The sequence below is a fragment of the Sinocyclocheilus anshuiensis genome, unplaced genomic scaffold (assembly GCF_001515605.1).
Source record: "Sinocyclocheilus anshuiensis isolate Anshui unplaced genomic scaffold, SAMN03320099.WGS_v1.1 scaffold181, whole genome shotgun sequence".
Taxonomy (NCBI): domain Eukaryota; kingdom Metazoa; phylum Chordata; class Actinopteri; order Cypriniformes; family Cyprinidae; genus Sinocyclocheilus; species Sinocyclocheilus anshuiensis.
In genome coordinates, this window is record NW_015540898.1 from 847207 (window position 1) to 861994 (window position 14788).

At 35.5% G+C, this 14788-nt stretch overlaps 1 protein-coding gene across 1 annotated transcript in view; it reads right to left on the reverse strand.

The window, feature by feature from the left end:
* The window catches only part of LOC107689013 (replication protein A 32 kDa subunit-like), a 15113-nt gene extending 2288 nt beyond the window's left edge, over positions 1–12825 (reverse strand). Inside the window, exons 1-5 of the mRNA XM_016486884.1 lie at positions 12703–12825; positions 7535–7648; positions 6515–6631; positions 4080–4199; positions 2523–2617 (exon numbers count right to left, since the gene is read on the reverse strand). Coding sequence (XP_016342370.1) covers positions 2523–2617; positions 4080–4199; positions 6515–6631; positions 7535–7648; positions 12703–12825 — 569 coding nt within the window. The remainder of the gene's footprint in view (positions 1–2522; positions 2618–4079; positions 4200–6514; positions 6632–7534; positions 7649–12702) is intronic.
* Between the last annotated feature and the right edge of the window lie 1963 nt (positions 12826–14788).

Here is a 14788-nt window from a genome sequence, read left to right on the forward strand (position 1 = left end):
TCTTTGCAACTTTACAGATCTTCTTTATGCACCAAGAGCTTGTAACACTCCAAAGAGAAAGGAAAAATTGAAATCGCATCATATGACCCCTTTAAGCTATGCATAAATACTTGATGCTGTTTTGTTCATTATTGTTTATGCAATTTATGAAGTCATATTAGATTTATAAATATTAGTTTAGATGTTATGTACTTTTTTTATAGACAGCCGTTGTTTTCTTTGCATTGAATAAACCGTTTAATGAGGTGCATTATTTTGCTCATTGTGCCCTCAGGAGATGGGCCAAAAGTTTCCAAAACACTTATTTAATCTGCATATAAAATATAAGAAAGGAGATATGTGTTTAAATTTTGTGATTTTGTTTGTTAAGACTAAAATAAGTTGTTGTTTGTCTTAATAAATTGGGTAAATTAAAAATACAGTGGTTAAATTTAAACCTTTTTTTATACTGCTCTCTGTTTATTAAGAAAGGTTATAAAAAAATTTCAATAATTATCGATACCGAAGGATATGAAGCATTATATCGTGATACATTTTTTTAGCTATATCAGCCCTAGCTTCACCGTTTTATCGCTTTTTGTGACTTTAGATTTACTAAAAAATCTTTACATGAACAGAATGTCACTTGCGTTTGAAAGCTGAAAATAATGTGCTGCTGTCTGTAAGCAATGAGACGTGCAGTTATGAGAAATCGTACTATAATACCGTACATGTGATTGGACAGCAATAGCGGATTCATCTTAATAATCACTTAGTCTGGTCGTTTTCTCATGCGGGTGACACTTTATCATCAGTTTAGTGATCTTATCTGCTGCTGACACTCATCTCATTCTCCTCACTAGGTTAGAATTCAGAAGCGGTAAACACTGCGCTTTTTTCACACATTTATGTACACTGTTGAATTTTTTTTTCATGTTTCTGCTTAAGGGGTCCTAAAGTAAAATAACAGCCAGACAGCTGGCTTAGTAATAAATGAATTGAGAAAAAGGCATTACTTTCAAGAATGCCATTATGATTTAAATGAGAGAAACAATTGTTGCCGTTTTCCTCAGCATTATTATCTACTGAGATGGATATTTTAACTGCTACAATCTGTGTGCAGCTAAAGGCAGAACAGAACATCAAGTTCTGAGAGTCGAGCTGGACTGTTTTAGTTGCTGTACCTCCAAGAACTGCACTAAAGAGCTATTTGTGGTCAGTTCTTTTAATAAAGACGCCTTCCTGATGCGCACGTACATCTCTTGTGGTTTAAAGATGACTTTATATTCAAAAGGTTTAACTTATTTTAGACATAAAAAAAACTACGTGCTGTTCTTCAAGTGGTTATTTAACCTTTATGTTGTGCTGAAAGCTTGTGTTTGTAAATGTCTCATTATGTTATCACCAAATCCTGGAAATTGATCTTTTTGTCAGCTTGTTTTCTTTTGGTCAGCACAGGTTTTGTATTTCTTAAAAAAAACATTATTTGTGGATAATTTTGGCAATGTTCACTCAAAAACTGAGATGCAAAAGCTCAGGTGAATGAGGCCTATAAAAGGACCTTTTAAAAAAAAAAAAAGGAGAAATACAAAACCTGTGCTAATTGAAAGAAACCAAGCTGATAAAAAGATTGAATCCAATATTTTTAAGAAGTTCAGAAGCAATTTTTTTGTAGGCTGGTCATTTTTGAGCGGGAACACCACAAGTGCATCAAAAATTCTCTTTTTATTTATTTATTTTTATTTTTTTAAACCCAGTGTGAGCAAAGTCAGTAAAGTTTTAGTCCATTGCGATAACATTAACCTGCATTTTCAGGAAAATGTAAATCCTCTCTGTGTCAAAATGACCGAAACACAATATGAAGGTTAACTAGAATTAACAAAAAAAAAAAAAAAGGGCATTAAAGGGGTCATATGATGGGTTTTCAAGTTTTCCTTTCTCTTTGGAGTGTTACAAGCTGTTCGTGAATAGATAAGATCCCTGAAGTTGCAAAGACTAAAGTCTCAAAACCAAAGAGATATTCTTTATCAAAGTTAAGACTCTGCCACGCCCTCCTAAAACGGCTCGTTCTAACATGACCCCTTTAAAGAAAAACAAAACTGTAATTTACAAATTCATTGCTTCAAAACTAACAAAACCTAAACTGAAGTCAATTTGAAAATAGTATAAAAGATAAAAATGAAATTAAATGCAAAACTATGAACTTTGTTAAAGACGGAACTAAAAGCAGAAAGATCCTGAAATACAATTTCTACGCAAGAACAGAGTCAGCCTCAGATTAGGAAACAAACCACTGAGTCGCAAATATGATGAGAACTTGGCTCAAGTTCATGCAAAATCTCTCGTGAACCTAACTATGACAGAATAGAGGAAGCCTCTTCAGGGAAATAAAGGTTGTGCTATTCTCAAAGTTCATTTGGCTTAAAAGAAGATAAACTGAAACTCAGAAAGAGGAAGCGAAACGTCAGATCCCTTTCTGGATTAAGGTCCACTACAATAGCCCTTTCTGTATAGAGACGTGTCCCAGGAGGAGAGGTCTGTACCTGATGACTGTGACGCTCATGCTGCTCAGCTTCTGCTTCAGGTCTTGCATGCTGATGCCTTGAGGCTCATGACAGCTCTTGATCAGACTCAAAACCTGCACAAAGACCAGAATCCACATCAGCAAAACACACAGTCATGAACTATATATAAACAAATAAAAATGTTAATTATTAAGAGCCTGGAGATGAACATTTCTTGAATTTGAATTCTGAAGGGCAGTACTAAATGAAAAAAAAAAAGATATTTAGGCAAAATAAGAAAAATGCACACATCTTCATTCTGTTCAAAAGTTTTCACCCCTGGCTCTTAATGCATGGTTTTTCCTTCTGGAGCATCAGTGAGCGTTTGAACCATCTGTAATAGTTGCGTACGAGTCCCTCAGTTGTCCTCAGATCTCAAAATCATACAGTCATTGTTGGAAAGGGTTCAAATACACAAAAGATGCTGGAAAACCAAAGACCATTTGTGGGAGCTGAAGGATTTTTCTGAAGAACAGCAGAGAGTTTAACTGTTCAGGACAAACAAGGGACTCATGAACAACTATCACTAAACAAACAAACAAACAAAAAAACTGGTGTGGATCATAAAGGTAACAACAAAGCGTATGTAAACTTTTGCATGGGGTCATTTTTATAAATTCAACTATGATTTTCTCTTGTGGACTATATGTAAACGTCTTTTATGTGAAATATCTTATTCAGGTCAGTACTAAATCAAAAATAACATGCATTTTGTATGATCACTCTTATTTTGGTCAAATAATTGACATTTTACAGATACTGCAAAGTGTATATAAAATTCTGACCACATCTGTATACACACACACACACACACACACACACACACACACTGCTGTTGGAAGCAGTTCTGCTGCTTAGTATTTTTTTGGAACCTGTGATACTTTCTACAGGATTCTTTGATGAATAAAAAGCTAAAAAGAACAGCATTTAGAAATCCTTTCAAACAATTTAAGTCTTTACTATCACTTTTTATCAAGTTAACACATCCTTGCTGAATAAAAGTATTCATTACTTCAAAAAAAAAGAAAGAAAAAAATTACTGACCCCAAACTTTTGAATGGTAGTGTATATATTGTTACAAAAGATTTCTATTTTAAATAAATGCTGTTCTTTTTAGCTTTTTATTCATCAAATAATCCATACAAAAAAAAAAAAAACAGACTCCAAAACAACATCAACTGTTTCCAACATTAACAATAAATCAGCATATTATTATGATTTCTGAAGGATCATGTGACACTGAAGACTGGAGTAATGATGCTGAAAATTCAGCTTTGATCACAGAAATAAATTACATTTTAAAATATATTACAATAGAAAACCGATATATTTTAAATTGCAATAATATTTCACAAGATTACAGTTTTTTTTTTCTGTATTTTTGATCAAAGGTCAAATAAATACAGCCTTGATGAGCACAAGAAACTTTTTTAAAAACATTAAAAACCTAACCGATCCCAAACTTTTTAACACAGTGTACACACACACACATTATGCCCCGTTCAACTCTTGTACAATGAAGCATTTTTGACTCACTTGGTTCTGGTTGACACTCAAACTAACATTGACTAGCATCATACCAGCGCCAGAATAGCTTCCTGTGGAGCCTATGCTGCTCATGCTAGGCATCACGTTCATTCCTCCGCCTCCTCCCATCTATAAATGAAAGAGCATCGATTATCAAACACAGCCACAACAGACAAAACAGTAATGAAACAATGAAATAATGAGATATATATTGGCCAGGTCAATATGTTGCTGCTTTCCCCTATGGGTTTCAATATTATATTCCAAAATTTAATTTTGTTATTATTTAGGGCCCTATGATTTTGGAAGAATAAATGTGACCCTGGAGCACAAAAGCAGTGTTAAGTCGCTGGGGTATATTTGTAGCAATAGCCAACAATACATTGCATGGGTCAAAATTATCAATTTTTCTTTTATGCCAAAAATCATTAGGATATTAAGTAAAGATCATGTTTTTCTCAGTATTTAGATTTTTTTGCTCCCTCAGATTCCAGTTTTTCAAATAGTTGTACTAGTGTTGTCACGGTACCAAAATTTCAGTATTCGGTACCAATACCAGTGAAAATCCACGGCTCTCGGTACCAATTTCGGTACCAAAGCAAAACACAAAAACAAGCTAATTAAAAAATTGGACTATACTTTAATTTAATCCAAACTGTGCACATATTTAATTTTAAAGGGCTTTTGAAAACCTAGAGTTATTCAGCCAAGAATAACAACTAAGTTAGCTAAATAAAAAAATCAAAAAGCCCAGAACTGCTTTTCTGACTGATATGACACAATGTTAACCATTTGTACATTCTCTAACACGCATATTTTAGATTCACAATTCATTTAAAAGCCTCTGGTGTGTAAAAATAGTAAATATCATCATGTCCTCCTGTTTTTTTTACCCGAATAAAAGTTATAGAAGCATTAAATAGCTAATAAAGAAACTTCATTCTAATGTTCATTATATTAGCGTTAGCCGCGCTTATGCTAACGATTAGCTACTCTAATAACAGCATTCATTTCAATCCGACATTAAAATTAAAATAATGAATAATATTCATAACAGAAGCGGTGTTTCCCCCAGACTTGCACTCTATTTGTGGCGGCATATATATGCAAAATCATTCTCTGCCAGCAGGAGGCGCTTGTAGAGCAGGAGAGATAGCGGTTTACCCAGTAACGCTGTACACAAAGCAGCACTCAGCTCACAAACGCTGCTTTATCAGGCATTACAGGCTAGATGGAATGAAAATGACATCCATAATTTTCTGTCAGAAAACAGTCGGTTTCCTTCAGAAATACAGAGATATAAAAACACCCGCACCATTTTGATGTTGTGGCGGGCCGCCTCAAATAAATCAATGTATGGGAAACACCAATATTAAAAATTAAAATGAAACTTGACTGCTTGAACTCTTTCATTTGATCTGGGTGTCTTTAAAGTGTTTTGTTAGTTTGGTGTGTTTCCTCGTTTTGATGTTGCCGTCTTCAGTGCTTTTGTGAAGAGAGCGCATCTGCGCACCTTTCGAATAGCGCATCAAGAACCGGGTTGACCGGGTACTCGGCGGTACTTAAAAAAACCTGGTACTGTAACGTTTTCATTTTTTTAGTACCGACTTGGTAGCGAAGTACCGGGTCTTTTGACAACACTAGTTGTATCTCAGCCAAATATTGTCCTATCCTAACAAACCATACATCAATGGAAAGCTTATTTATTCAGCTTACAGATGATATATAGGCCTAAATCTCAATTTCAAAAAACCGACCCTTATGACTGGTTTTGTGGTCCAGGGTCATAAATGAAACGTAGGGCTGTACGATTACATCATGATATGGACTAGTGTCTGTAAAAATTACAGCGCAAAAAGTCTACACTTTAAAAGTGAAGTCTGTATGTTCAACGTGTCACAGTTTGGAGTTAGAAAACTAGCATCAGACACACACAGAAACTCGATAGCCCATCAAAATAAAAGTTAATGACAGAACTGTACAGTAGAATGGACTTCTCAGTGTAGTAACAACAATAATGCAGTTTAATTTCATAGGACACTAATATTGTTAAAATGTTATGAATTGAAATCATTAGATATCTTTTTTGATTATTAAAACTGAATCCAGAAAAATTACAAATGGAAAACACAGAATTTGGGAAGACATAAAATGGATTTTATAGAACCCTAATTATTATACTGTCCCATATTATATATGATTTATGCAAATCTTCCATTCAACATCTCAGATATTTCAATCATTTCAGATATTTAAGACTTTATTTATGGGCTTAAATTCTGAGCCGTGCATTTCAAGACATTGAGGACCCGCAGGAACCCTGTATCGGTTTCATGAGTAACCATCCCTGTACGACTAAAGATGTCATAAATGACTAGCTGTGAGCTACAGCATGAGCGAGTGAAAAGCAGAAGTGTCGAGGGAGAAGGACAGGCTAGTCTCACCGTCTTCTGTGGTTTGCTCTGCTGCACATGAGCGTTCACAACCTCCAGCATGTGTGAAGTGACTTCATTCATATCCTCCAGCACTCGCACGCTGAACGCAACCAAAGACCGGTTATTCTGCAATGAGACCAAACAATCAGTTCAATACATTGTGAAGGAGAAACTGCATTGAAGAAAGAGGAAAAACACACGAGCGAGGGCCATACTGGTGTTTTATATACTCATACACACATACACTACCGGTCAAAAGATTGGCTTGTAATGTTTTTTAAAGAAGTCTCTTCTGCTCATCAAGGCTGCATTTATTTGATAAAAAATACAGAAAAAAAACAGTAATCTTGCAAAATGTTATTACAATATAAAATAATGGTTTCTATTTTAATATCCTTTAAAATATCATTTATTTCTGTAATGCAATGCTGAATTTCCATCAGCCATTACTCCAGTCTTCAGTGTCACATGATCCTTCAGAAATCATTCTAATATGCTGATTTATTATTAGAATTATCAATGTTGGCAACAGTTGTGCTTTTGGAAACTGCAATACTTTTTTCAGGATTCTTTGATGAATAAAAAGTTAAAAAGAACAGCATTTATTCAAAATATAAATATTTTCTAACAACAACAATTTAACACATCCTTGCTAAATAAAAGTTTTAATTTATTTCAAAAAAAGTTTGACCCCAAACTTTTGAAATGTAGTGTATGTTGTTAGAAATGTAGTGTATGTCTATTTTAAATAAATGCTGTTCTTTTTAACCTTATTCATCAAAGAATCCTGAAGAAAAGTATCAGTTTTTAAAGTGGCGTCTATCGGTTTTTACAAATAAACTCTTCATATATACAATATATATATATATTTAAATGTATTTATTTATATAAAAATGTTCAAGTAACGAAAATGATTGTTAATGGTTTTAACTTCAGTTAACTACAATAACCCTGTTTTGTTCCCTAAAAATCCCATTTCAATATGATTACAACTCTTGAAACAATGCTCAAACCCATCTAAAGCAGTACCTCTGTGTCGATCCACTGCTTCACATCCATGGGAGCCGCCGTCATGTCATCCACCTTATACTGGATGTTGATTGTGGATTTATCAGTGCTTCTGATCACACCAACAATAGTTACCTAGACAGCGTCAGACAAAAAAAAAGCCAGACAAAAAATACATAAATAAAGGTCTTATGTGTAAACATACTAGAGAAAATGCTTCCATAAGTGTATCAGCCATGACTGCTTGCAGAACTACTTTCCTGTTTCATCATTATGACCCAGGTGTTTATGTTCAGCGCACTTCGACACAGAGAGGTATTCATGCGAAGACAGATTATTCTACTTTTCAGAGCTGTCAAGTGATGCAGGCAAACTTGTTTAACACATCTTCTCATATTTTGAATTTGGCTGGAAGTTAGTCTATTTTCTACTTTTCAAATGTAGTGCATTCAGTTCATAATTTTTTATCATTAGGAACAGACTTTGTCAGCGCAAACAAAACACCCTGCCTGTATGACACTTTCATTTCACTTTCATACATGTTTGCAGTTGTTTGCAGATCATCTGTGGTTTTTCTGTAATGTACAGAGAATGCGTGAACATGTTTGCAAGGTTGGGAAGATTAAGTAAACCACTGGCCAGAAAATGTATCGATTTAAGAGATAAGCTTTTATTGGGGGATTTAAACTTGTGATATCTGGCAACCGCAACCATGAATGCTTGTGGAGGCTTGTTAACGATGCAAGATAACACAAATGCGAAATGAAATGTTTTCAGGATAAATAACCAGTGTGAAAATAATTGCAGGCGATTGTGCTTAAAGGAGAGAAGCAGAAATCATGATCACAATTAAAATACAATCAATTGTGCAGCTCTACCGAAAAAAAAAATATATATACAAAAATACTTGACAGAGTCGTGATTAAAACATGCATTTATTTAATAAGATAAAAGCGGTGAGTTTGTTCATGTGTGATCTGTTCGGAACATCATGACTTCATCTGGTCTCTCCTCTCACACAGATACTGTGGCATTGTGTTATTTTAAGGGTAGTTATTTAGAGAAGTGGTCCTGTGATACACAAACCACAAACATCGTCCTCAGGCGGTACACAGAACACATGCACACTGTTTTAAAAGACATATTTTATCCAAATCTTTTTGCTCTTAAAACCTGTGAGATTGATTTACTAAAAGAGATCCAGTGTTTCCCATAGGATTTTGTGGGACCGAAATTTTGTATATTTTAAAAAGTTAAATTCATCTGTCCGGTGCATTTTGTTCAAAATATTTTATACTTTTCTTCCAATATTTCGAGCATCGTGAACCGCAAGCATGCTGTGCCTGTGCAGTATTTTCTCTGTGCGCTCCGTTAATTGTAGGCCCTGCTTGCAAGAGATGAACCCTTGAGCTTTTTATGAAGGTAGAATGACGTCAAAAAGATTTGCATACACAGGGTAAGAGTTGTGGAAGTGTACATAAGACTGGCAAATCTTTTTGACGTCATTCTACCTTCATAGCTTTTATTTTGATGAAAACTGCAGTTGAGCTTTTATTTTGCCGGAAACTCCAGCTTCTGTGAAAACAGGTTGACCAACACATTACAGATCTAGTGAAATACTGTAATCATTTGCTCATTAAAAATGTAGAAAATTATCCGAATGTGAAAAAGCGTAACTGATGCCCATTGCGTTCCCAGATGCGTTAAACGCACAGCACAGGCAGAAATAAGAGTTCACTACATTCACTGTGAACTGAGCCGTGGAAAACACCAGGGGCCGGCTGCATAAACTGCTCAGACTAGTCTTAAAAAGTTAGTCATCTAATATTTTTTTCTTCTTCAAGACTGGTCATAACTTTTTTAATTCAATTACAGAAAGGTAGATTGGTTTAATCTGAATCTCAGAAGTTGGTGAAACTAGTTCCAGTCTTAAAATAGTGGCTATGTTTATGCAACTGGCCCCGGATCTCGTGAGCAAAGTGTGCACTTCGCTTTGAAACACGCAGGCCGCCACAGTCTAGTTAACATTTTTTACAAAAAAAAAGTTGGCCCCCAGAATATTTTGTTGTATGAATATCTGACCATGCAATGCCAAAAGAAAGAACAGAGCCTCTGTTTTTAAACAAATAAAAAAAACTTGTTTTATTCTAGCTTCATGCATTCTCTTTTTGACAACTGAATGCGGGTAGTTTCATAAAAAAAGCAACATTTTTAACAAAAATCGTGTTTTTGTCAAAGATTACACCCGGATCGGATTCAGAGCGATAATGCAAACACAGATGAAGTCGATCGCTTCCATCAACACCCCAAAAGCTTCAGTCTTAAAATCACTTCCCGGGTCGACATTTCATTCGCTAACAATACAGTTTTGTTTTAGATGCTGTTTAACGTTTGATGATCATGTTATTTTACATATGCATCTGCTTAATGCAATCGCTTGTTTCTGCTGCTTTGATCTGGAGATTCAGTACTCTTTCAGAAGATGTGTTAATAGGTAACACTGTATAACAGTGAGAATGGCGGAGAAAGAGTCAATACTAGGGGTGGGGGAAAAAAATCGATACAGCATAGTATCGCTATATTTTACGCGTCAATACTGTATCGATACACGGATGCCAAGTATCGATCTTTTATTATACTATTTGGTAGAATAATAAAATCAATTTCTTTACAGTCCACTAGATGGTGGTGTTGAGTTTTTTTTCTGGTGAGGTCTTGACAATCCCATTTTGCACTGCAGCAATAAAATTTAAGTGAGATAAACAAACTGAGAAATGTTTGTTTTTAGTTAAAACAGATGTTGCCAAAGTTTTCCTTTGGGGACATAATTTGAAGTTGGAAAAAGGTAATAAACTGCAATATATATCGCAATATATTTAAAATCGCAATAATGTATCATGACACAAGTATCGTGATAATATCGTGTCGTGGGGACTCTGGTGATTCCCACCCCTAGTTAATACCAGGTGTAAATGAGGCCCTAGATCAGGGGTATTCAATGAAAGATCCTAGAGGTGCGAACAATACTTTTTTGGAATAATTATGAATTTCTATCTGGGCAGCAATAGTACTTTGTAAAAGAAAACAAAAATCCATCAAAATAGTCATCAAAGATGAGGATATTGGGCTCTGAGAACTAAATCCCCCAAGAACCAAACATTTTATCAGTTGAGCCCAGTTGGATATGAATATTAGAAGGTAAGATCAGATGTTTTATCAGGCTATTATTATTTTTGCATTTGGATATGTAGGTCATGTGACTGAGAAAAGTACTGTATGGGGATTCAGGGGTTTCCTGTTGAAGTCTGGACCATTTCTTTTATTTTGCTTAAAATAAGTATCTACTTAAAACAAACAACATATATAGTAATCAAAATGCTCTCATCATGAGCAGAAAACAAATTTAACTACTAATTTCAAAGTTTTTGTTGTCTTTCTTTACCATCTACAAATGTTTTTTTTTTTTCAAATTAAGATGTTGTTTAATTCTCTTAAAGGGGTCCTATGTCACGCTCAAATTGATTTGATTTTGATGCAATATTTACACTGAAGCTCGCAGGCGGCAGCACGATTTAAACCCGGATGATTGTAACCACTCTAAGTTTGTCTGCCTTGGGAAAGCTAGCGTGTCTCTGACACAGTGATAACACTCGTTGCCTTCTCTAGTGCAGCTCAACCAGGTCTCGTCCCATTCGTCGATATTTGTGATATCACAAATCCCGGAAAATATGCGTTGTAGTCCAAACGAGTCGTTCGTTGTAGTTTTTGAGAAGTGATTTCTGTTGAATAAAATATCTCCTTTTGAATTGGACTTTGAGCTTTGTAACTTTGCAGATCTTTTTTATGCTCAAACAGCAACATTACAGACTAACTAAAGTTGAAAAAGTGAAAAAGCATAATAGGATCCATTTAAGCAACAAACAAGAAAGAATGAAAGTATACATAAACAAGATGTTTATTTGGTATTTAACAGGCCAAACTGGCTTTTGGCTATTGAAAACAATAACTGTAACCATCTGAAATTAACAACGATAACTGCGCAGTAAGCATATTCAATACAAACATATATGGTACTGACATTTAGTTTTTGTTTTTAAATTAGATTGGTTGTTGGTTATAGTAGCGCCCAAACTAGCACAATGACCATATCCCAAATATCAAAACTCAATATCATTTCCTTTCCTAAAATACATATTATGCATATTTATCAAAAACACAGCTAAAAAGCTTCCTACCAGTGGCCCTCCTTCACAAAACCTAGCACAGTTTTATCATAGGTAGAATGCAAAATGTTTCAATACAAGCATTTCAGTCAAATGTAATTTAAGAAACATTTAAAACCTTTAACCCACGGCAACAGTTTAAAAGTCGCCCAATTCCATAAGCAGACTTCCCCAGAAATTCCCACAAATGACATGTTTGCGAAAGATTCCAATGTAATCCAGAAAAATCGGCCCAAAAAAAGAAAGAAAAAATAAAAACGGCCAGTTGCCGATCACGCGTTAGGAGCAAAAACCAGCCGGTTCTGATTAATGGCCGGTCAACCGGTGCATCCCTAGTGATGTTTATTATCGTTTTATCGCCCAGCCCTAATTATAGAGGATATAGCGCTGAAAAATCATTACCATAAATGAGCCTGAGCTCTTGTAGAGTGTACAGCTCCGTTGCTTTGACACACTATTTATTTTTAAGTGTTGAAACAGTAAAGTGAAAGTGAAAGTGAAAGTGACGTGACATGTGGCCAAGTATGGTGACCCATACTCAGAATTAGTGCTCTGCATTTAACCCATCCTAAGTGCACACACACAGCAGTGAACACACACACACCGTGAACACACACCCGGAGCAGTGGGCAGCCATTTATGCTGCAGCGCCCGGGGAGCAGTTGGGGGTTCGGTGTCTTCCTCAAGGGCACCTCAGTCGTGGTATTGAAGGTGGGAGAGAGCGCTGTACATTCACTCCCCCCACCTACAATCCCTGCCGGTACGAGACTCGAACCCGCAACCTTTGGGTTACAAGTCTGACTCTCTAACCATTAGGCCACGACTTAGTAAAATGGTGCTACAGTTGTCATTATGTCTCACGGCGCGGTTGGAACCAAGCTGGGTCTGGAACCGGATCGCGGTCCGCTATTTAAGGACCCCTGCCCTAGACATCTTGTGACCTTGCATTACAGAGATCAGACTCACCTGTGCGATCTCTACCTCTCCCACTTTAAAGACGTCCTCCGCCTGCACCGCAGACATCAGCTGGCACACAGTGCAGGGAACGATCTGCTGCGCTCGAGTTCTCTGCGCAACACACACAAACATCACTCAGCAGACTTTACTGGCACCAGTTACAGTGACTAGAGCGTTTAGATTTAAAATGAAACATGACTTGAAAACATGAGTAGCTGAATGTCATGTCTATGTCAGCAAAAGCCAGTCAAGAAAACGTCTGGGACTCATTTCGTATAGAAATAGTAAATATACATATATTGCATAATGAAATAAAAAAATTTGTATTTATATCATTTATGAAAATTATTTTATTAATTAAGCACGCCCTCTGGCGGTATTGGGATAGTAACATTCACATTCTGGAGAGCAAAATTTGTACACGCGCAGAAAGCGGTGTTATTTCACTATTATTTATATACTATTGTAGCATTAATGAATATTTTCATCCTCCAGAAGCTTGCGTTCTGCAAGTAAACAGTGCATTATAGTGTCATCCCAAAGAGACACAAAATCACTTTCACTGACTTTTACCTTAACTGTTCCCTCGTGGTGGAACAACCTGCCCAGCTCAATCCCAGCACTTGACCCTCTAACACTAGCACTCTCTATTGTATTTCTATTCTAACTACTTCTTTTCTTTATTATAAAAACTCTGACCCTCTAACATTTGCACTCTCTATTCTATTTACTTGTTTTCTTTTTATCTATTTATTTAAAAACACACCTGCGTTAGACTAGACTAACCGAGACTTGTCACAGCACTTACATATTGTTGCTCTTTTGTTGGTTTGACTGCTTTTATTGTCCTCATTTGTAAGTCGCTTTGGGTAAAAGTGTCTGCTAAATGACTAAATGTAATGTATTTTGAACTAGATTTATTTTCATATTTTTTGTTTTTATTTTAAGTGTCATTTTTATATATTTTTTTCAATTTAGCTTTGATTTACTTTGATTTCAGTTTTAGTAATTAATTTCAGGTAGATGCAACATTTATATATGCATTTTATTTCAGCTTTATTTCAGTTACTCAATATTATTTTAATAGTTTTAAGCTTATTAACAATAACAACACTGTTCCCGAGCAAGAGACGATGTCTTTTCTCAAGAGACAGACCCAAAATAATAAATACATTGGATAGATGATAGAAGCCACAATCTTTAATTCTGAATGCAGCATATGCCATAATGTGTAAATACTTAATTTAAAATAATAATAATTTAACTAAATCTGCATTACAGTAGCTAGAATTGGGAGTTCTTGTTTATTGTTAGCTAGTTTTGAGGAGGATAGGACTGACCGAACAGGACGTGGAGTAAAGAATATAATGGACTGCAGTAGCAGTGAACAAGGAATTAAATATTTGATTTGCTTTCTGACTAAAACATGACAAGAATATGAGGACTAAAGTATATGAGAAATAACTAGAACCAGAAGATAGCAGTAATGCAACGTTAAGGATGCAAGCTGCCGTTAAAATCCAAAGAAGAAGAAGAAGAAGAAGAAGAAGTAGGACTGACTCTCAGGATGCGCGATAACGTTAGCAGCTTAGCAAAACTCAGCCAACTAGGAGCCAGAGTGTGTTTCACACAGATAACCACTAAAGCACATACCTTGGTTCCACATTTTACTCGCCAATGTAGTTCTTCTGAACACGAACTAGACCGACATTAAACTCTCGAAAATCTCCCGCCACCGCTGATCGCGCAATGTGTGACGTCACGACTCTGAGTGCGCATGCGCAGGTCTGCACTGACGCCCGCCAAAAGTCCGTGACCGCTATCGTTATTTCTAAACTAATAAAGTAAACTATTTAAGTTGATTTGATTACGCATTTTAATTTGGTGAACTCTTTAACTAATTGAAATAACTTAATAAACGTAGTAAACAAAAAACGTATTCACACGCTTAGAAAATGTGTTAGTTAAATACATAAATATAATAATACATAAATTAAACAGTAATAATAAATATTTTAAATCAATTATGAATATAATAAACTAAGGAGGGGGTCTATTGAGGACATTTAATTTGAAATAATTTGTTTCCTGACGT